The 22500-nt window shown below is 51.8% G+C and overlaps 2 protein-coding genes across 8 annotated transcripts in view; one reads left to right on the forward strand and one right to left on the reverse strand.

The window, feature by feature from the left end:
* Positions 1–2234: 2234 nt before the first annotated feature.
* On the reverse strand, positions 2235–15408 carry LOC136613193 (nascent polypeptide-associated complex subunit alpha, muscle-specific form-like). Its single transcript, XM_066594030.1, has 3 exons — positions 15306–15408; positions 10882–12269; positions 2235–2690 (listed from the first exon to the last, which is right to left on the reverse strand). Exons 1-3 carry the CDS (start codon positions 15406–15408, stop codon positions 2235–2237), a joined length of 1947 nt encoding a protein of 648 aa, XP_066450127.1.
* The window catches only part of ITPR2 (inositol 1,4,5-trisphosphate receptor type 2), a 253107-nt gene continuing 243306 nt past the window's right edge, over positions 12700–22500 (forward strand). For all 7 annotated transcript variants that reach the window (XM_066590133.1, XM_066590137.1, XM_066590136.1 and 4 more), the window contains exons 1-2: positions 12700–12758; positions 20948–21099. In XM_066590133.1, coding sequence (XP_066446230.1) covers positions 20960–21099 — 140 coding nt within the window. In that variant the 5' untranslated portion in view covers positions 12700–12758; positions 20948–20959. The remainder of the gene's footprint in view (positions 12759–20947; positions 21100–22500) is intronic.

Below are 22500 nucleotides of genomic sequence, written 5' to 3' on the forward strand. Positions count from 1 at the left end.
GCCTCACCTGTGATGTTATGGCTGCTGCTTGCCTCACCTGTGATGTTATGGCTGCTGCTTGCCTCACCTGTGATGTTATGGCTGCTGCTTGCCTCACCTGTGATGTTATGGCTGCTGCTTGCCTCACCTGTGATGTTATGGCTGCTGCTTGCCTCACCTGTGATGTTATAGCTGCTGCTTGCCTCACCTGTGATGTTATGGCTGCTGCTTGCCTCACCTGTGATGTTATGGCTGCTGCTTGCCTCACCTGTGATGTTATAGCTGCTGCTTGCCTCACCTGTGATGTTATGGCTGCTGCTTGCCTCACCTGTGATGTTATAGCTGCTGCTTGCCTCACCTGTGGTGTTATGGCTGCTGCTTGCCTCACCTGTGATGTTATGGCTGCTGCTTGCCTCACCTGTGATGTTATAGCTGCTGCTTGCCTCACCTGTGGTGTTATGGCTGCTGCTTGCCTCACCTGTGGTGTTATGGCTGCTGCTTGCCTCACCTGTGGTGTTATGGCTGCTGCTTGCCTCACCTGTGGTGTTATGGCTGCTGCTTGCCTCACCTGTGATGTTATGGCTGCTGCTTGCCTCACCTGTGATGTTATGGCTGCTGCTTGCCTCACCTGTGATGTTATGGCTGCTGCTTGCCTCACCTGTGATGTTATGGCTGCTGCTTGCCTCACCTGTGATGTTATGGCTGCTGCTTGCCTCACCTGTGATGTTATAGCTGCTGCTTGCCTCACCTGTGATGTTATGGCTGCTGCTTGCCTCACCTGTGATGTTATAGCTGCTGCTTGCCTCACCTGTGGTGTTATGGCTGCTGCTTGCCTCACCTGTGATGTTATAGCTGCTGCTTGCCTCACCTGGGATGTTATGGCTGCTGCTTGCCTCACCTGTGATGTTATGGCTGCTGCTTGCCTCACCTGGGATGTTATGGCTGCTGCTTGCCTCACCTGTGATGTTATGGCTGCTGCTTGCCTCACCTGGGATGTTATGCACTGAATGAAGAAGCCATCTTTTACGCGGATGCTGCCTGGATGACTTCTATTTCTTCATCTGTACTTTATGGTGGACCTTTGGAGTCGGGTCCCGGATCCAGGCTTTGCATAGAGACGCCTGGCACCAGTGGTGTTTTTCAACTTGGAGTGCTGCTGTTACCCTCTTTTCCTATTTCTGATATGGGGGTCCCGCGTCTGACTCTGATGTGGGGGTCCCGCGTCTGACTCTGATGTGGGGGTCCCGCGTCTGACTCTGATGTGGGGGTCCCGCGTCTGACTCTGATGTGGGGGTCCCGCGTCTGACTCTGATGTGGGGGTCCCGCGTCTGACTCTGATGTGGGGGTCCCGCGTCTGACTCTGATGTGGGGGTCCCGCGTCTGACTCTGATGTGGGGGTCCCGCGTCTGACTCTGATGTGGGGGTCCCGCGTCTGACTCTGATGTGGGGGTCCCGCGTCTGACTCTGATGTGGGGGTCCCGCGTCTGACTCTGATGTGGGGGTCCCGCGTCTGACTCTGATGTGGGGGTCCCGCGTCTGACTCTGATGTGGGGGTCCCGCGTCTGACTCTGATGTGGGGGTCCCGCGTCTGACTCTGATGTGGGGGTCCCGCCTCTGACTCTGATGTGGGGGTCCCGCGTCTGACTCTGATGTGGGGGTCCCGCCTCTGACTCTGATGTGGGGGTCCCTTACATGGGTGTATTTGGACTGCGTCTTATGCACATATTACGCAGTACACGGCAGTTCTGCATGTGATATATGTATATGCTGCGTGTCTTAGCCTCCCACAGCCTATGACGGACGCGGTATGCACAGAATACGCACCAAAATAGGAAATTGTTCTCCATGTTGGTAATCCACGTGTGAGCAGAGCGCAGGGTTAGTGGCCCGCTGTTGGCACTGCGCGTTAGATGGATAGCAAATACACACGTCTGACGCCCTAAGTGAGCCCTAATATGGGCACCATGGTTATAGTCTGGCACTGGTGTCATGGCACGGTGGGCCTAAGCAGGGGGCACTGCAGAATTCTGTTATGGGGGGCCTTAGGTCAGTGTAGACTAGCTCTGTCATGGGGGCACTGTTAGAGCCAATGTAGGTAACCATCTCATCGGTGGCTTGTCACTAATATGGGGGCACTCTGACTTTAAGTATGGGATATTGCAGAATTCTGTTACAGGGCTCTTTGACTGTGACAGTGGACTGGCTCTGTTGTGGGGGGCAATGCCGTGGTCACTGTATAGAGCAAACATGGCTAACTATGGGATTGGGCACTGTGGCTGCCTCTTTGGGGGACTGTGGCTGCCTCTTTGGGGGACTGTGGCTGCCTCTTTGGGGGACTGTGGCTGCCTCTTTGGGGGACTGTGGCTGCCTCTTTGGGGGACTGTGGCTGCCTCTTTGGGGGACTGTGGCTGCCTCTTTGGGGGACTGTGGCTGCCGTCCTCTTTGGGGGACTGTGGCAGCCGTCCTCTTTGGGGGACTGTGGCAGCCGTCCTCTTTGGGGGACTGTGGCAGCCGTCCTCTTTGGGGGACTGTGGCAGCCGTCCTCTTTGGGGGACTGTGGCAGCCGTCCTCTTTGGGGGACTGTGGCTGCCGTCCTCTTTGGGGGGCTGCGGCTGCCGTCCTCTTTGGGGGGCTGCGGCTGCCGTCCTCTTTGGGGGGCTGTGGCTGCCTTCTTTGACTGGGTCACTTTGGCTAGCATTGTTAAAGGGGCACTGTGGCATGTGAAAGAATATTTCCAGAGCACTACAATTCCCAGCATGGCTGTCAATCATTTTAGCTTCACCACACCCGGAGAGTTGTTGGTTGCAGACTGCAGTCCTAGGTGAGCAGCCCGGCCCGGCGCCCCCTGTAGCGCCACTAGCCAAGAAGTTTATATTATGCCGTTTAAAAGCCTGATTTGGTAAGTATTCTAGCGCCACCTAGTGGTGAAGGAGCGGTATAGCTGGCAATGGAAGTAGAACTGCCAACCACTGGGGATACAATCCGTTGTGGCTAGAATTTACTCAGATGCGCATTGGCAGTGCCAGTCTATCTATTAGACCGCCGGCAGGAATAGCGTATATTACAGTACTGAAGTACTGCGGTCTATGGTAGAAGGGATCACATGATCCTTAGTTTTTTTGGGGGGACTAAGAAAGAAAAGTAAAAATAAGTAAAAAAAAAATTATAAAAAATACTAAGACAAAAAACAAGCCCTTTTCCCGTACTCCCAATACAAATAAAAGCTCCTACACGTATGTGGCATCGCCGCGCACACGCACACATGTGTTACCTTACACGGTGGACGTTGGCAGAAGAAAATACCCGAAGAGCCCTTTGTGGTTCACGGCCTCCAAGCGAAAATGTCAGAAAAGAGCGATCAAAAAGTGCTTCCGATGAAAACTACAGGCTGTCCGCAAACCATGAGCCGCGCGCAACCATGCGGATGGAGGGGTAAAACAGTTATGGCCGCCAGGGGGTACAATAATAATCTGTATTTGTATGGCGCCAACATATCCCGCAGCGCTTACATAGACGGGGGGATACAGACAGACAAAAGACATTACAGACCCACGGTTACATAGTAATCAGCTGATGGAGACAGTAGGGGTGAGGGTCCTGCTCCAGCGGGCTTACATACTACAAGTAATGGGGTGAGGGTCCTGCTCCAACGAGCTTACATACTACAAGTAATGGGGGGATACAGAAGGTAAAGGGGCTGGAGATGTGCACGGTATGGCGGGGTGGAGATGTGCACGGTATGGAGAGGGGGAGATGTGCACGGTATGGTGGGGTGGAGATGGGCACGGTATGGTGGGGTGGAGATGTACACGGTATGGGGGGTGGAGATGTGCACGGTATGGGGGGTGGAGATGTGCACGGTATGGGGGGTGGAGATGTGCACGGTATGGCGGGGTGGAGATGTGCACGGTATGGCGGGGTGGAGATGAGCACGGTATGGCGGGGTGGAGATGTGCAGGTATGGTGGGCTGGAGATGGGCACGGTATGGCGGGGTGGAGATGTGCACAGTATGGTGGGGTGGAGATGTGCGCGGTATGGCGGGCTGGAGATGTGCGCGGTATGGCGGGCTGGAGATGTGCACGGTATGGCGGGGTGGAGATGTGCACGGTATGGCGGGGTGGAGATGTGCACGGTATGGGGGGTGGAGATGTGCGCGGTATGGTGGGGTGGAGATGTGCACGGTATGGCGGGGTGGAGATGTGCACGGTATGACGGGCTGGAGATGGGCACGGTATGGTGGGGTGGAGATGTGAACGGTATGGCGGGGTGGAGATGTGCACGGTATGGGGGGTGGAGATGTGCACGGTATGGTGGGGTGGAGATGTGCACGGTATGGGGGGGTGGAGATGTGCACGGTATGGCGAGGTGGAGATGTGCACGGTATGGCGAGGGGGAGAGTGAGGGATGCTTTACACATAGACAATGGTCAGACATTTAGCCGTGTGACGGCAGAAACAGTATGACTGCAGGAGCGGTTTATGATGGCTAGCAGGGATTGCAGTCAGTAGGTCAGGGAGCATGTTATCAGGCGGAGTACAGAGAGGTTTGTTTAGGGAATGCGGTATGCCTCCCTGAAGAGGTGCGTTTTTAGAGCACGCCTGAAGTTCTGCGAGTCCTGGATTGCCCGGGTAGCCTTTGGTAGTGCGTTCCAGAGGACCGGTGCTGCTCTGGGGAAGTCTTGGAGGCGGGAATGAGAAGTTCGAATTAAAGGGGCGCGCAGTCTGGTTTCGTTAGCAGAGCGGAGAGCCCGGGCTGGGTGATGGATTGAGATGAGGGAGGCGATATAGGGGGCGCTGCGCTGTGGATGAGGGATACAATGTAGGGGGGCGCTGCGCTGTGGATGAGGGAGGCGATATAAGGGGGCGCTGCACTGTGGATGAGGGATACAATATAGGGGGGCGCTGCGCTGTGGATGAGGGATACAATATAGGGGGGCGCTGCGCTGTGGATGAGGGATACAATATAGGGGGGCGCTGCGCTGTGGATGAGGGATACAATATAGGGGGGCGCTGCGCTGTGGAGGAGGGATACAATATAGGGGGGCGCTGCGCTGTGGATGAGGGATACAATATAGGGGGGCGCTGCGCTGTGGATGAGGGATACAATATAGGGGGGCGCTGTGCTGTGGATGAGGGAGGCGATATAGGGGGGCGCTGCGCTGTGGATGAGGGATACAATATAGGGGGCGCTGCGCTGTGGATGAGGGATACAATATAGGGGGGCGCTGCGCTGTGGATGAGGGATACAATATAGGGGGCGCTGCACTGTGGATGAGGGATACAATATAGGGGGCGCTGCGCTGTGGATGAGGGATACAATATAGGGGGTGCTGCGCTGTGGATGAGGGACACAATATAGGGGGCGCTGCACTGTGGATGAGGGATACAATATAGGGGGCGCTGCGCTGTGGATGAGGGATACAATATAGGGGGGCGCTGCGCTGTGGATGAGGGATACAATATAGGGGGGCGCTGTGCTGTGCATGAGGGGTACAATATAGGGGGCGCTGCACTGTGGATGAGGGATACAATATAGGGGGCGCTGCGCTGTGGATGAGGGATACAATATAGGGGGCGCTGCACTGTGGATGAGGGATACAATATAGGGGGGCGCTGCACTGTGGATGAGGGATACAATATAGGGGGCGCTGCGCTGTGGATGAGGGATACAATATAGGGGGCGCTGCACTGTGGATGAGGGATACAATATAGGGGGGCGCTGCGCTGTGGATGAGGGATACAATATAGGGGGGCGCTGCGCTGTGGATGAGGGATACAATATAGGGGGGCGCTGCGCTGTGGATGAGGGATACAATATAGGGGGGCGCTGCGCTGTGGATGAGGGATACAATATAGGGGGGCGCTGTGCTGTGGATGAGGGGTACAATGTAGGGGGGCGCTGTGCTGTGGATGAGGGATACAATATAGGGGGGCGCTGCGCTGTGGATGAGGGATATAATGTAGGGGGGCGCTGCGCTGTGGATGAGGGATACAATATAGGGGGCGCTGCGCTGTGGATGAGGGATACAATATAGGGGGCGCTGCGCTGTGGATGAGGGATACAATATAGGGGGGCGCTGCGCTGTGGATGAGGGATACAATATAGGGGGGCGCTGCGCTGTGGATGAGGGATATAATGTAGGGGGGCGCTGCGCTGTGGATGAGGGATACAATATAGGGGGCGCTGCGCTGTGGAGGGCTTTGTGGATGAAGGTAGTAAGTTTAAATTGAATTCTGTATAACGGGCAGCCAGTGCAGTGACTGGCACAGGGCAGAGGCGTCCGAGTAGCGGCTGGACAGGAAGATGAGCCTGGCTGCCGCATTCAGGATGGATTGGAGAGGGTAGAGTCTGGTGCGGGGGGCCGATCAGCAGCGGGTTGTAATAATCGAGCCGGGAGTGGATGAGGGCGACAGTGAGCGTTTTTAGCGCGTCCACAGTGAGAAAAGAGCGGATTCTTGCGATGTTCTTGAGGTGCAGCTGACATGATCGGGCCAGAGATTGGATGTAGGGGGCAAAAGAGAGATCAGAGTGAAATATGACCCCAAGGCAGCGGGCGTGCTGGGAGTTATGGTGCCACACACTGAGATGGAGATGTCAGGAGGAGGGCGGTTAGTGGAGGGTGCAAACACCAGCAGGTCAGTTTTAGGTGGAGAGAGGACAAGGTGTTAGGGACAGCGGACAGGATATAAGTAGAGGCGACTCCTCGGGGCGACAAGCTCTTTAAACATTTTCGTCACAGGAAGTAATCGATGGGCATCTGTAAAACTGGAACCTGCTGATTCCACGGTGAGGCTGATTATTAGGGGCGGGGCTCATTCTCACGCTATTTAACCCCTTAGTGACCGATCGATGTTCCCTTTTTTTTCATTTTAGATTACTGTAACTCCTCCTTTCACCCGCCGCCGTACGCGGTCGCTTGTTGCCCGACGACTTGTATTTCTCATTGGTGCACTGGAAAACTTTTAAAAAGTTCTAAGTGGAGTAAAATGAAAAAAAACCAAACATTCCGCCGTCTTTCGGTGCGTCCTGTTTCTACGGCGCACAAACTGCATCAATCATGACCCGCTGGCTGTGCTCCGTGGGTCGGTCCGATCACTGCCAGACCAAATTTAGGGCGTTTTTGTTTTTCTTTGCTGTATTACTGTTATTTTTTTATTATTTTCTGCCGCCACCTTTTTATTTTTCCGTCCCCATAGTTGTGCGGAGCCTCGTTACTTGCGGGGCGTCCGGTCGTGGGCTTTGGGTCCATCTTGGAATATGTATGACTTTATGATCACTTTTTCTTGCGTTTTTTCTTGGAGACAGAATGACCATAAAAGTGCATTTCTGGCGTTGTTGATGTTTTATTTTTGATGCTGTTCACCGTGCGCGGTGTAAAATGCGTTGCTGCGATAGATCGGACTTTCACGGACGCAGCGATACCAAATATGTATTTTTGTTAATGATTTAGATTCTTTTATGGAGTCTGACCAATGCCCATTGATGAGCCCTCACTGGTGGCCACCCCTATATGTGACGTACACCCACCCTTACAGTGCCCGGTCAGCGCGGTGTAACGGACTGAGGACCAGGTGCACAATCACTCTTGGTAATGGCGAGCCCAGTGGATACATTGTATCAGCAGACTTCTAAACAAGGCGATCGGATCACGTTATTCCGCGTAACTAGAAAACCTTACGTGGCAGTAAAGAGCGGGTATCCTAGTTGAGTCCAGCGCAGTGAAGCTCCTGGGAGCCGCCGATCGGCCCATCGGGGACACAAGTTGTGTTATTATTTGTAATAGCGGTCAGCATGGGAGACGCTGCGCACATCCGCACATGTGAATGAGCCCCAGCGTGAACATCTCCTGTGTAGTAACCCACTTCTAATAAACGGGCCGCTCAGTGTGCTATTGGGGCTTGCACACACCCACCACCAGGTGGCACTACAGCCACACCATAGAAGCGCCTGCCAGGCTGGGGGCCAGCCAGTAAATCCTGCGCTCGTTATCGGGAAGATCATTTATAGGGACCTGAAATGGATCTGCAGCCCCCCTGGCGCTGAGCCCCCCTGGCGCTGAGCCCCCCTGGCACGGAGCCCCCTGACTTTCTATGACCCCATCTTGAAGGTGATATGCCTGTGGCTCAGTGATGCTGCTCTCGGCTCGGTGACAAATCGGACTGATGCCTTTTGCCATTTCTTCTATTTGCTCTGTGGAGAGAAGAGTATATAAGGTCGAGGGGCAGACGACGCCCGCCCCAAATATCTCCATCTGCTGATGTCTTGTTGGGCATGCACTGCAGCCGATGTACAGAAGCAGAGCTGCAGTGTAAAGCATAGAGTAGGAGCCTCTTTAGACAGGAGATAGATGTCTAATTACATTAGGCTCTCAGTAAACCATACAATGAACATAAAGGTTCTCAAAAAGGGCAAATTGCCAGAACAAGCAGAGAAATCATGGGAGATGTCAGCTCTGCATCCTGCAGAATAGTGAGTGCAGCTCTGGAGTATAATACAGGATGTAACTCAGGGTCAGTACAGGATAAGTAATGTATGTACACAGTGACTCCACCAGCAGAATAGTGAGTGCAGCTCTGGAGTATAATACAGGATGTAACTCAGGAGCAGTACAGGATAAGTAATGTATGTACACAGTAACTCCACCAGCAGAATAGTGAGTGCAGCTCTGGGGTATAATACAGGATGTAACTCAGGATCAGTACAGGATAAGTAATGTATGTACACAGTGACTCCACCAGCAGAATAGTGAGTGCAGCTCTGCAGTATAATACAGGATGTAACTCAGGAGCAGTACAGGATAAGTAATGTATGTACACAGTGACTCCACCAGCAGAATAGTGAGTGCAGCTCTGGAGTATAATACAGGATGTAACTCAGGATCAGTACAGGATAAGTAATGTATGTACACAGTGACTCCACCAGCAGAATAGTGAGTGCAGCTCTGGAGTATAATACAGGATGTAACTCAGGATCAGTACAGGATAAGTAATGTATGTACACAGTGACTCCAACCAGCAGAATAGTGAGTGCAGCTCTGCAGTATAATACAGGATGTAACTCAGGAGCAGTACAGGATAAGTAATGTATGTACACAGTGACTCCACCAGCAGAATAGTGAGTGCAGCTCTGGAGTATAATACAGGATGTAACTCGGGATCAGTACAGGATAAGTAATGTATGTACACAGTGACTCCACCAGCAGAATAGTGAGTGCAGTTCTGGAGTATAATACAGGATGTAACTCAGGGTCAGTACAGGATAAGTAATGTATGTACACAGTGACTCCACCAGCAGAATAGTGAGTGCAGCTCTGCAGTATAATACAGGATGTAACTCAGGGTCAGTACAGGATAAGTAATGTATGTACACAGTGACTCCACCAGCAGAACAGTGAGTGCAGCTCTGGAGTATAATACAGGATGTAACTCAGGATCAGTACAGGATAAGTAATGTATGTACACAGTGACTCCACCAGCAGAACAGTGAGTGCAGCTCTGGAGTATAATACAGGATGTAACTCAGGATCAGTACAGGATAAGTAATGTATGTACACACTGACTCCACCAGCAGAATAGTGAGTGCAGCTCTGGAGTATAATACAGGATGTAACTCAGGAGCAGTACAGGATAAGTAATGTATGTACACAGTGACTCCACCAGCAGAATAGTGAGTGCAGCTCTGGAGTATAATACAAGATGTAACTCAGGATCAGTACAGGATAAGTAATGTATGTACACAGTGACTCCACCAGCAGAATAGTGAGTGCAGCTCTGGAGTATAACACCGGCTATTGCTCTCGACAGTATTTAGACTCTTAGGACTTGGCCCAGCTGTCTGCTGCTTATCGCTGGGTCTCACAGATGGCAGTGAGGCCGCCGCCAGGAAGGAAGCCGGATACAATGTGACAATCAGGCAGTGGCCGCGGTTCCGCCACCAGTGAGATAAGTTACATAGATTCTAATCTGAAGGATCTCCGCAGTCTTTCTTGACACATTTCTCCTCGCTCTTCGGGTTGCGGCGGACGTCTGCGCTAATGCTGCTCACACCGCCGTACAATGAACGGAAGTGGCCTGCTGGGAAGGAAGGGCAGAAGGCGATGGCTGATCAGCAGCCGTGTGACCGAACACTACATGGCGGGGGATCGTGCATCAGACGTGACTTACTGCCGCTGCGCTGCAGGATGACCACCGCTACGGCTCTCGGGGGCTGCATCCAGCTTTCCCGGGTACTGAGTGGTAGATCTGTGGATCATGTACTGACACAACGATGTATGCGCCAGTAAGTCAGGTTCAGGGGTCCTGGGGGCCAATGCGCTCTCCTACCAGAACGCAGCCTAACTTTTACTCTTATAGGGGTCCGTACTGCCATACTTTGGGCGGTCCGTGAAAACTATATACACCAAACACAGTGCCAGATACAGACCCTCAAAAACCGCCGACTGCCACAGATCACCAGAAATAGCCACAGACCCTCAAAAACAGCAGCAGGTAGTGTTATGGGCCGCCGTACTTCTTGCAGTTTTTGCGGGTCTGTATCTGCCACTGTGTTTGGCGTATATCGTTGTCACAATTATTGGGGTGCTGAACCTCTCGCTGCTTTGGGTGGTCTGTCAGTTTTTTTTAGGGTCTTTATGTGTCACTGTTTGTGAGGGTCTGTATATATCACTGGTATTTAGGTCTACAGCTGTAGCTGACGTCGGGGGTCTGTCTGTGCTGACGTCGGGGGTCTGTCTGTGCTGACGTCGGGGGTCTGTCTGTGCTGACGTCGGGGGTCTGTCTGTGCTGACGTCGGGGGTCTGTCTGTGCTGGCGTCGGGGGTCTGTCTGTGCTGGCGTCGGGGGTCTGTCTGTGCTGGCGTCGGGGGTCTGTCTGTGCTGGCGTCGGGGGTCTGTCTGTGCTGACGTCGGGGGTCTGTCTGTGCTGGCGTCGGGGGTCGGCACTGGTCTGTGCTGGCGTCGGGGGTCGGCGCTGTGGTCTGTGCTGGCGTCGGGGGTCGGCGCTGTGGTCTGTGCTGGCGTCGGGGGTCGGGCTGTGGTCTGTGCTGGCGTCGGGGGTGTGTGCTGGCGTCGGGGGTCGGGCTGTGGTCTGTACTGGCGTCGGGGGTCTGTGCTGGCGTCGGGGGTCGGTGCTGTGGTCTGTGCTGGCGTCGGGGGTCTGCTGGCGACGGGGGTCGGCGCTGTGGTCTGTGCTGGCATCTGCTGGTGTTGGGGGTCGGTCTGTGCTGGCGTCGTGGCTCGGCGCTGGGGTCTGTGCTGGCGTCGGATCGGCGCTGTGGTCTGTGCTGGCGTCGGGGGTCGGCGCTGTGGTCTGTGCTGGCGCTGGGGGTCGGCGCTGTGGTCTGTGCTGGCATCGGGGGTCGGCGCTGTGGTCGGTGCTGGCATCGGGGGTCGGCGCTGTGGTCTGTGCTGGCGTCGGAGGTCTGTGTTGGCATCGGGGGTCGGCGCTGTGGTCTGTGCTGGCGTCTGATGGTGTTGGAGATCGGTCTGTGCTGGCGTCGTAGCTCGGCGCTGGGGTCTGTGCTGGCGTCGGATCGGCGCTGTGGTCTGTGCTGGGGTCGGCGCTGTGGTCTGTGCTGGCGTCGGGGGTCGGCGCTGTGGTCTGTGCTGGCGTCGGGGGTCGGCGCTGTGGTCTGTGCTGGCGTCGGGGGTCGGCGCTGTGGTCTGTGCTGGCGTCGGGGATCGGCGCTGTGGTCTGTGCTGGCGTCGGGGGTCTGTGCTGGCATCGGGGGTCTGTGCTGGCGTCGGGGGTCTGTGCTGGCGTCGGGGGTCTGTGCTGGCGTCGGGGGTCGGCGCTGTGGTCGGTGCTGGCGTCGGTTGGAGCTGTGGTCGGTGCTGGCGTCGGGTCGGCGCTGGGGTCTGTGCTGGCGTCCGGGGTCTGTGCTGGCGTCGGGGGTCTGTGCTGGCGTCCGGGGGTCTGTGCTGGCGTTGGGGGTTGGCGCTGTGGTCGGAGCTGTGGTCGGTGCTGGCGTCGGGGGTCGGCGCTGTGGTCGGTGCTGGCGTCGGGGGTCTGTGCTGGCGTCGGGGGTCGGCGCTGTGGTCGGTGCTGGCGTCGGGGGTCTGTGCTGGCGTCCGGGGTCGGTGCTGGCGTCGGGTCGGCGCTGGGGTCTGTGCTGGCGTCCGGGGTCGGTGCTGGCGTCGGGGGTTGGCGCTGGGGTCTGTGCTGGCGTCGGGGGTCTGTGCTGGCGTTGGGGGTTGGCGCTGTGGTCGGAGCTGTGGTCGGTGCTGGCGTCGGGGGTCGGCGCTGTGGTCGGTGCTGGCGTCGGGGGTCTGTGCTGGCGTCGGGGGTCGGCGCTGCGGTCGGGGGTCTTGTCTAGAGCACTATTATACCATAGTAATGTCATCTATCTCCTGCATGCATGCACATTGTAGCATTGAGTCTCCCACCCCAAGTCCTTGTAACGCTCCTTGCACTTGTCCTCAGGACCCCCTTTGGGCACTCTGTACCCTTGTGAGGCACCATGCAACGCCGGTTACCAGTGATGCGAGCGAGAGGCGCCGCCGCCATTCATATACCATAAGCGTAGTAATTGGGCTGAAACGTTCTGCTGCGGCGCTCGGTCCCAGGTAGGCTGACCACAGAGGGACCCTGCAGGCAGGAGCGGAGGGGCTGTGTACCCGCGCAGCGTTCCCAGCGACTGACCCCCCCCCCCCCCCCCCCCCCCCCCCCTGTCGCGCTGTAGATCCTACATCTCTTACCTGTTAATGAGAAATAACTACATTTAGTCTTTTGTTTTTTAGATCAACCCGGATTATCGGGATGTCGGCGACGGCAAAACTGCGGTAAGTCGGGATTATTCATATACCTCCCCTGTGGAAATCACACTGCGGCCTGTCGTGTAAAGGGAGTCTGCCCACATGACAGATTTCCTGTCCCATTAAAGGGATTGGCCCTCTAGATGTCTCCCTTAACCATAAACTGATCTTTGGGCCCAGCAGGCATCCGTTATAACCTGTGGAAGATATTGTCATCAAGTGTTCATTTTCCCTGCAGCTCCTCCACAGGCGAAATGAAGTATTGCATGACTCCTACTGCAATTAATGAGGTGTAACCCAGCATCAGTACAGGATAAGTAATGTATGTACACGGTGACTGCACCAGCAGAATAGTGAGTGCAGCTCTGGGGTATAATACATGATGTAACTCAGGAGCAGTACAGGATAAGTAATGTATGTACACAGTGACTCCACCAGCAGAATAGTGAGTGCAGCTCTGGGGTATAATACAGGATGTAACTCAGGGTCAGTACAGGATAAGTAATGTATGTACACAGTGACTCCACCAGCAGAATAGTGAGTGCAGCTCTGCAGTATAATACAGGATGTAACTCAGGATCAGTACAGGATAAGTAATGTATGTACACAGTGACGCCACCAGCAGAATAGTGAGTGCAGCTCTGGAGTATAATACAGGATGTAACTCAGGATCAGTACAGGATAAGTAATGTATGTACACAGTGACCCCACCAGCAGAATAGTGAGTGCAGCTCTAGAGTATAATACAGGATGTAACTCAGGATCAGTACAGGATAAGTAATGTATGTACACAGTGACGCCACCAGCAGAATAGTGAGTGCAGCTCTGGAGTATAATACAGGATGTAACTCAGGATCAGTACAGGATAAGTAATGTATGTACACAGTGACGCCACCAGCAGAATAGTGAGTGCAGCTCTGGAGTATAATACAGGATGTAACTCAGGATCAGTACAGGATAAGTAATGTATGTACACAGTGACGCCACCAGCAGAATAGTGAGTGCAGCTCTGGGGTATAATACAGGATAAGTAATGTATGTACACAGTGACTCCACAGCAGAATAGTGAGTGCAGCTCTGGAGTATGATACAGGATGTAACTCAGGATCAGTACAGGATAAGTAATGTATGTACACAGTGACGCCACCAGCAGAATAGTGAGTGCAGCTCTGGGGTATAATACAGGATAAGTAATGTATGTACACAGTGACTCCACCAGCAGAATAGTGAGTGCAGCTCTGGGGTATAATACAGGATGTAACTCAGGAGCAGTACAGGATAAGTAATGTATGTACACAGTGACTCCACCAGCAGAATAGTGAGTGCAGCTCTGGGGTATAATACAGGATGTAACTCAGGATCAGTACAGGATAAGTAATGTATGTACACAGTGACTCCACCAGCAGAATAGTGAGTGCAGCTCTGCAGTATAATACAGGATGTAACTCTGGATCAGTACAGGATAAGTAATGTATGTACACAGTGACTCCACCAGCAGAATAGTGAGTGCAGCTCTGCAGTATAATACAGGATGTAACTCTGGATCAGTACAGGATAAGTAATGTATGTACACAGTGACTCCACCAGCAGAATAGTGAGTGCAGCTCTGGAGTATAATACAGGATGTAACTCAGGATCAGTACAGGATAAGTAATGTATGTACACAGTGACTCCACCAGCAGAATAGTGAGTGCAGCTCTGGGGTATAATACAGGATGTAACTCAGGAGCAGTACAGGATAAGTAATGTATGTACACATTGACTCCACCAGCAGAATAGTGAGTGCAGCTCTGGGGTATAATACAGGATGTAACTCAGGATCAGTACAGGATAAGTAATGTATGTACACAGTGACTCCACCAGCAGAATAGTGAGTGCAGCTCTGCAGTATAATACAGGATGTAACTCAGGAGCAGTACAGGATAAGTAATGTATGTACACAGTGACTCCACCAGCAGAATAGTGAGTGCAGCTCTGCAGTATAATACAGGATGTAACTCTGGATCAGTACAGGATAAGTAATGTATTTACACAGTGACTCCAGCAGCAGAATAGTGAGTGCAGCTCTGGGGTATAATACAGGATGTAACTCAGGATCAGTACAGGATAAGTAATGTATGTACACAGTGACCCCACCAGCAGAATAGTGAGTGCAGCTCTGCAGTATAATACAGGATGTAACTGAGGAGCAGTACAGGATAAGTAATGTATGTATACAGTGACTCCACCAGCAGAATAGTGAGTGCAGCTCTGCAGTATAATACAGGATGTAACTCAGGGTCAGTACAGGATAAGTAATGTATGTACACAGTGACCCCACCAGCAGAATAGTGAGTGCAGCTCTGGGGTATAATACAGGATGTAACTCAGGAGCAGTACAGGATAAGTAATGTATGTACACAGTGACTCCACCAGCAGAATAGTGAGTGCAGCTCTGGGGTATAATAAAGGATGTGACTCAGAAGCAGTACAGGAGTAGGTAAGATAAGCCACACAGACCTCATCCTTTCGTCGCCCGGGATGCTTGTGATGTATTATACATCTATATTGGCAGCATCTTGTGACAGTTCTCACCTTCTGCAGTGACAGCTCGCAGCGCCGCTTCTCTCACCGGATCACAGCACGCTTCTCTCGGATAAGGAGTATCATTGAGGCTGCTGCGTGCTTGAAACCTCATAGAGCCTCTTTGTATCCCGGAGCTCGGTGCCGTCGGGCCGCAGCGCACAGACCTGATGTTGTACTTCTCTAGAGAGCTAAACTTTCATCCCAGCAGTGACAACTGCAGAATCCAGAGGAGTCTCTACACGTCTCACATAGAGGAGTCTCTACACGTCTCACGCAGAAGAGTCTCTACACGTCTCACGCAGAAGAGTCTCTACACGTCTCACGCAGAAGAGTCTCTACACGTCTCACGCAGAAGAGTCTCTACACGTCTCACGCAGAAGACTCTCTACACGTCTCACGCAGAAGACTCTCTACACGTCTCACGCAGAAGAGTCTCTACACGTCTCACGCAGAAGAGTCTCTACACGTCTCACGCAGAAGAGTCTCTACACGTCTCACGCAGAAGAGTCTCTACACGTCTCACATAGAGGAGTCTCTACACGTCTGACATAGAAGACTCTCTACACGTCTCACATAGAGGAGTCTCTACACGCCTCACGCAGAAGAGTCTCTACACGTCTCACACAGAAGACTCTCTACGCTACTCACGCAGAGGAGTCTCTACACGTCTCACACAGAAGACTCTCTACGCTACTCACGCAGAGGAGTCTCTACACGTCTCACGAAGAAGAGTCTCTACACGTCTCACATAGAGGAGTCTCTACACGTCTCACGCAGAAGAGTCTCTACACGTCTCACGCAGAAGAGTCTCTACACGTCTCACGCAGAAGAGTCTCTACACGTCTCACGCAGAAGAGTCTCTACACGTCTCACATAGAGGAGTCTCTACACGTCTCACGCAGAAGACTCTCTACACGTCTCACGCAGAAGACTCTCTACACGTCTCACACAGAGGACTTTCACACTTGTATTTCTTAAAGGAGCTGCAGCTTTATACCAGCGCCTCTGATATCAGTCAATGTCCCCGTAGGATGTCCGCACTGGAAATGTGGTCAGAAGGGACAGGGGTTTAGCTGCTATCATCCCAATGAAGAACACTAAAGTCAATCTCTCACCAGTATGAAATGGCTGATAACAGTTAGCAATAGATTATATTTAACTAATTAGAAGGTGAATAGACATACTTGGTGTCCAATGAGAAAAGCTGCTTGTTTTATCTGTATACTTCACTAGAACCTACCTAGAAGCAGGTACGGCTGTTCTTTATCGGGATTCTCATTCTCCTTGTTGAGATCCAGCAGTGCTCTCTGGGAAAATATATGCAAATCGGCTGCCCTGGAAAATTGCCTCTGGCTTGGCTGATGGTAAGGTTTCCAGGCTCTTCAATGGGTCGGAGATTGACTTAAAGGGTCATTACAGTAAGTGCTGCAGTCCATGATTGATGTGGATTCCCCACAGGACGCTCGCGCTGCACGTCCTGAATCGGCGCCCACACTTCTATGGCCTACTGTGGCCGGTGGGCTCGCTGGCGCCTCTGCACTTGTGCCGATTCTTGGAGCGCAGTACAAGTCTTGTGTCGATCATGAGCCAAGGTGACTGGTTTGACCTTTTGGGGGGATGCCAGCCAGGACCAGTCCTGCGACTAAAGCGTCCGGTGGACCAGTGGCAACTGATTTGCATACCGATTGCAAAAACATTGGTGCAATGGATGTTTGAGTCGCAGCACTGTGCCAGAGTGTCTGACCCTCCATCAGCTCAACCCACTCCCATTGGTTAATGGCATGGTGCATTTGCACTGCGCTACCATAATTGGAGCATGTACAGTGATGCCAGCGAACCTGATGGCCCAATAGGGAATATTACTGCGTCCGTGGTGGTTCCGGAGGTGCGTCGCCATCGCAGTCTTTTGAACGCACATCGTCTCCAGCTCAAGAGAAGCACAGACGTCAGTCATGAGCCAAGGGGCGTGGTTTGAGCTGACGGAGGGGAACACCGTCCAATCCAGTCCTGCAGCTGAAACATTCATCAGGCCAGTTGCTGTTTTTGCATGCGGTATGCAAATTAATTGCAACTGGTCCGATGGGCTGGACTTGTCCTGGTTGTCGTCTTCTCCATTAGCTCAATGCCCTTGGCTCATGATTGATGGGTATTCCATACACTACACTTGCGCAGTAGCTCTGGAATTGGCGCGTGCGCAGTAATACCAGCGAGCGTTACGTAATGTCGCTGTACGTGCAAATGTAGTGTGTGGAATGTGCATCAATCATCCACCAAGGGGCGTGGTTTTACCCCGGCCAGTCCTGCACATGAAATGCTCATCAGGCCACTGGCTCTCTCTGCAGGCAGTATGCAAATTAGATGCAAATGATCCAATGGTCAGTTACAGGACTGGCCCTGGCTGTCTTCCCCTTCCTTAGCTGGATGTGGATTGAGTCCATGAGGAAGGAATCCAGCCTAGTTGTGCAACTAATTTGCATATCCACAAAAACTGATTTGGAGGACGTGGCTGGGCTGTGGAGAGATGATGTGGTTTGGTGTATGTTGTCCATCTTTGGTTAGCTTCAGTTAACTTCTGGTGACAGACTTCCCGTAACGATTGCCTCATCTGTAGCGACTAGAGATCAGCGAACGTACTCGGATAAGCACTACTCGTCCGAGTAATGTGCCTTATCCGAGTACCGCTGTGCTCGTCCTGAAAGATTCGGGACGCTCCGCTGCTGACAGGTGAGTCGCAGCGGGGAGCGGGGCAGAGCGGGCGGGAGAGAAAGAGAGAAAGATCTCCCCTCCGTTCCTCCCCGCTCTCCCCTGCAGCTCCCCGCTCCGCAGCGCGTCCCGAATCTTTCAGGACGAGTAGTGCTTATCCGAGAACGTTCGCTCATCTCTAGTAGCGACCCTCTAAGACCTATTAAAGAGCCTTGAAACATGAGCATCAGCCAAGCCAGAAATGGTTCTCAAGTGGAGCTAATTTGCATATGTTTTCCCAGGGGGTATTGCAGGATCTCCACAAGGAGAATCAGGACCTGTGGGGATGAAGGCGACTCGAGAACTTTTTCTGTATTTAGGGGGAAATCCAGTTTAAGATCCCGCAGTTCCATCCAGGGTTAATCTTGGTGGGGGAATCGCCGTTCTCAGTGACAGCGAAGCTGCCAAATCCTCCTCTGCCTCCAAGGCTGAGTCAGCGCGGGAAGCACACAGGCCGCATCTTCCAGGGCGTCTCGAGAGCTGGAGCGTGATGTCTCTGCTAAAAATGGGGATGACTCACGAGTGAGTCAATAACCAAGGTGTTTGTGGAGCAGGGGTTCTCAATGCAAGCAGAGGAATTTGTTCACTGCTCCTCCGAGACATCCGCTGCCCCCAAAAACAACCCCCACGCTGATCGCTAGCAGCGTCAGTCGCCCCCTCCTCCCACCGCCTGCCGTGTTAATTCAGATAAATGCAAAACAATACAATTGAGGAAATGCATGATAATATACTGTGCGGTTTATTTCCTCACCATTTACAGGATCTCTGCTTGCTGTCAGTGATTGGGAACATGCATTCTAGCTCCTATCTAATACACATCACAGCTGAGGGTTTGCTACAATAGTATCCAGTCTGAGCAGTCGTTGTATCAGTGTGGAGGCCAGAGAATGGTTAGAGTAGATACAACCGAGAATGTGTGGAAGCAGGAAAGTAACTGGTCAGTGAGGGGGGTTACTCTGATTGGGTCACCACTACTAGCGTGGTACCACAGGGGGCAATATTGGAGGGTTCATCATTACTAGTGGGGTACCACAGGGGGCAGTATTGGAGGGGTCACCATTACTAGTGGGGTACCACAGGGGGCAGTATTGGAGGGGTCACCGTTGCTAGTGGGTTACCACAGGGGGCAGTATTGGGAAGGTAACTGTTACTAGTGGGGTACCACAGGGGGCAGTATTGGGGAGGTAACTGTTACTAGTGGGTTACCACAGGGGGCAGTATTGGGGAGGTAACTGTTACTAGTGGGGTACCACAGGTGGCAGTATTAGAGGGGTCACCATTACTAGTGGGTTACCACAGGGGGCAGTATTGGAGGGGTCACCGTTGCTAGTGGGTTACCACAGGGGGCAGTATTGGGGAGGTAACTGTTACTAGTGGGGTACCACAGGGGGCAGTATTAGAGAGGTAACTGTTACTAGTGGGGTACCACAGGGGGCAGTATTAGAGGGGTCACCATTACTAGTGGGTTACCACAGGGGGCAGTATTGGAGGGGTCACCATTACTAGTGGGTTACCACAGGGGGCAGTATTGGAGGGGTCACCATTACTAGTGGGTTACCACAGGGGGCAGTATTGGAGGGGTCACCGTTGCTAGTGGGTTATCACAGGGGGCAGTATTGGAGGGGTCACCATTACTAGTGGGTTACCACAGGGGGCAGTATTGGAGGGGTCACCGTTGCTAGTGGGTTATCACAGGGGGCAGTATTGGAGGGGTCACCAATACTAGTGGGTTACCACAGGGGGCAGTATTAGAGGGGTCACCATTACTAGTGGGTTACCACAGGGGGCAGTATTGGAGGGGTCACCGTTGCTAGTGGGTTATCACAGGGGGCAGTATTGGAGGGGTCACCAATACTAGTGGGTTACCACAGGGGGCAGTATTAGAGGGGTCACCATTACTAGTGGGTTACTACAGGGGGCAGTATTGGAGGGGTCACCGTTACTAGTGGGTTACTACAGGGGGCAGTATTGGAGGGGTCACCATTACTAGTGGGTTACCACAGGGGGCAGTATTGGAGGGGTCACCGTTGCTAGTGGGTTATCACAGGGGGCAGTATTGGAGGGGTCACCAATACTAGTGGGTTACCACAGGGGGCAGTATTAGAGGGGTCACCATTACTAGTGGGTTACCACAGGGGGCAGTATTGGAGGGGTCACCGTTGCTAGTGGGTTATCACAGGAGTCTGTTTTGACTGGTCAGACCACACATGGAATATTGTGGACAGTTGTCGGCGCCGGCACTGAAAAGGGACGTATCAGAACCTGATCGGGTAGAAAGGCGGCAACTAAACTAATAACCGGAACGGGCGGACTACAATACCCAGAGAGCTCATCAAAATTGGGATTATTAAGTTTAGGAAAAAGACGGCTAAGGGGCGACCAAATAACTCTGTATAAATCCATGAGGGGACGATACAAGGATCTCTCCAGGATCTGTTTATACCCAGGACTGCGACGGTAACAAGAGGGCATCCGCTACGTCTAGAAGAAAGCAGGTTTCATCACCAACACAGAAGGGGGTTCTTTACTGTAAGAGCAGTGAGACTGTGGAACTCTCTGCCTGAGGACGTGGTGACGGCAGGATCCATAGAGGAGTTTAAGAGGGACTGGATGTCTTTCTAGAGTGCTATGACATTACATGGTATATCACTGATCACTCAGGAGGGGCGGTGACTCGGGGATTATTCCGATTGCCATTTGGAGCCGGGAAGGAATTTTCTCTCTTCAGTAGGGAACATTGCTTCTACCTCACTGGGTTTTTTGATCAACATTGATAGGTTATAATAGACTGAGTTAGATGGACTTTCGTCTTTTTTCAGCCTTACACACTGTTACTATGTTACAACTGTAACAAAACCTCAGCTGTGAGAAGCACTAAGTCTGTAGTCACTCTTCCATGCCTTTTCCAGAAAGATGGTGAGATGCCCGTGCCGAAGAGGAAGTGGCCAGCCGGGGAGAAGATCATGTTCACTCTGGTCTCCGTGCCTCACGGGAACGATATTGCATCTCTGTTTGAGTTGGATGCCACCACCCTACAGAGGGCAGACTGCCTGGTACCGAGGTAACACTTGTAGGACCAGCGGCCCCACACATAACTGATGACCATAGCCGTATATAGAGGGGTCTCATATTCATCTATCTATCTATCTATCTATCTATCTATCTATCTATCTATCTATCTATCTATCTATCTATCTATCTATCTATCTCCTATCTATCTATCTATCCATCTCCTATCCATCTCCTATCTATCTATCTCCTATCTATCTATCTATCTATCTATCTATCTATCTATCTATCTATCCTATCCATCTCCTATCTATCCATCTCCTATCTATCTATCTCCTATCTATCTATCTCCTATCTATCTCCTATCTATCTCCTATCTATCTATCTATCTATCCATCTCCTATCTATCTATCTCCTATCTATCTCCTATCTATCTATCTCCTATCTATCTCCTATCTATCTATCTCCTATCTATCTATCATCTATCTATCTATCTATCTCCTATCTATCTCCTATCTATCTATCTCCTATCCATCTCCTATCTATCTATCTCCTATCTATCTATCCATCTCCTATCTATCCATCTCCTATCTATCTCCTATCTATCTATCTATCTATCTATCTATCTATCTATCTATCTATCTATCTATCTATCTATCTCTCTCCTATCTCTCCATCTCCTATCTATCCATCTCCTATCTATCTCCTATCTATCCATCTCCTATCTATCCATCTCCTATCTATCCATCTCCTATCTATCCATCTCCTATCTATCCATCTCCTATCTATCCATCTCCTATCTATCCATCTCCTATCTATCTATCTCCTATCTATCTATCTATCTATCTATCTATCTATCTCCTATCTATCTCATATCTACCTATCTATCTATCTCCTATCTATCTCCTATCTATCTATCTCCTATCTATCTATCTCTTATCTATCGCCTTCCTATCTATCTATCTCCTATCTATCTATCTATCTATCTCCTATCTATCTATCTCCTATCTATCATCTATCTATCTATCTATCTATCTATCTATCTCCTATCTATCTCCTATCTATCTATCTCCTATCTATCCATCTCCTATCTATCCATCTCCTATCTATCCATCTCCTATCTATCCATCTCCTATCTATCCATCTCCTATCTATCCATCTCCTATCTATCTATCTCCTATCTATCTATCTATCTATCTATCTATCTATCTATCTATCTATCTATCTATCTATCTATCTATCTATCTATCTCCTATCTCTCCATCTCCTATCTCTCCATCTCCTATCTATCCATCTCCTATCTATCCATCTCCTATCTATCCATCTCCTATCTATCCATCTCCTATCTATCCATCTCCTATCTATCCATCTCCTATCTATCCATCTCCTATCTATCTATCTCCTATCTATCTATCTCCTATCTATCTATCTATCTATCTCCTATCTATCTATC

Source organism: Eleutherodactylus coqui, chromosome 2 (genome assembly GCF_035609145.1).
Source record: "Eleutherodactylus coqui strain aEleCoq1 chromosome 2, aEleCoq1.hap1, whole genome shotgun sequence".
Classification (NCBI taxonomy): Eukaryota; Metazoa; Chordata; class Amphibia; order Anura; family Eleutherodactylidae; genus Eleutherodactylus; species Eleutherodactylus coqui.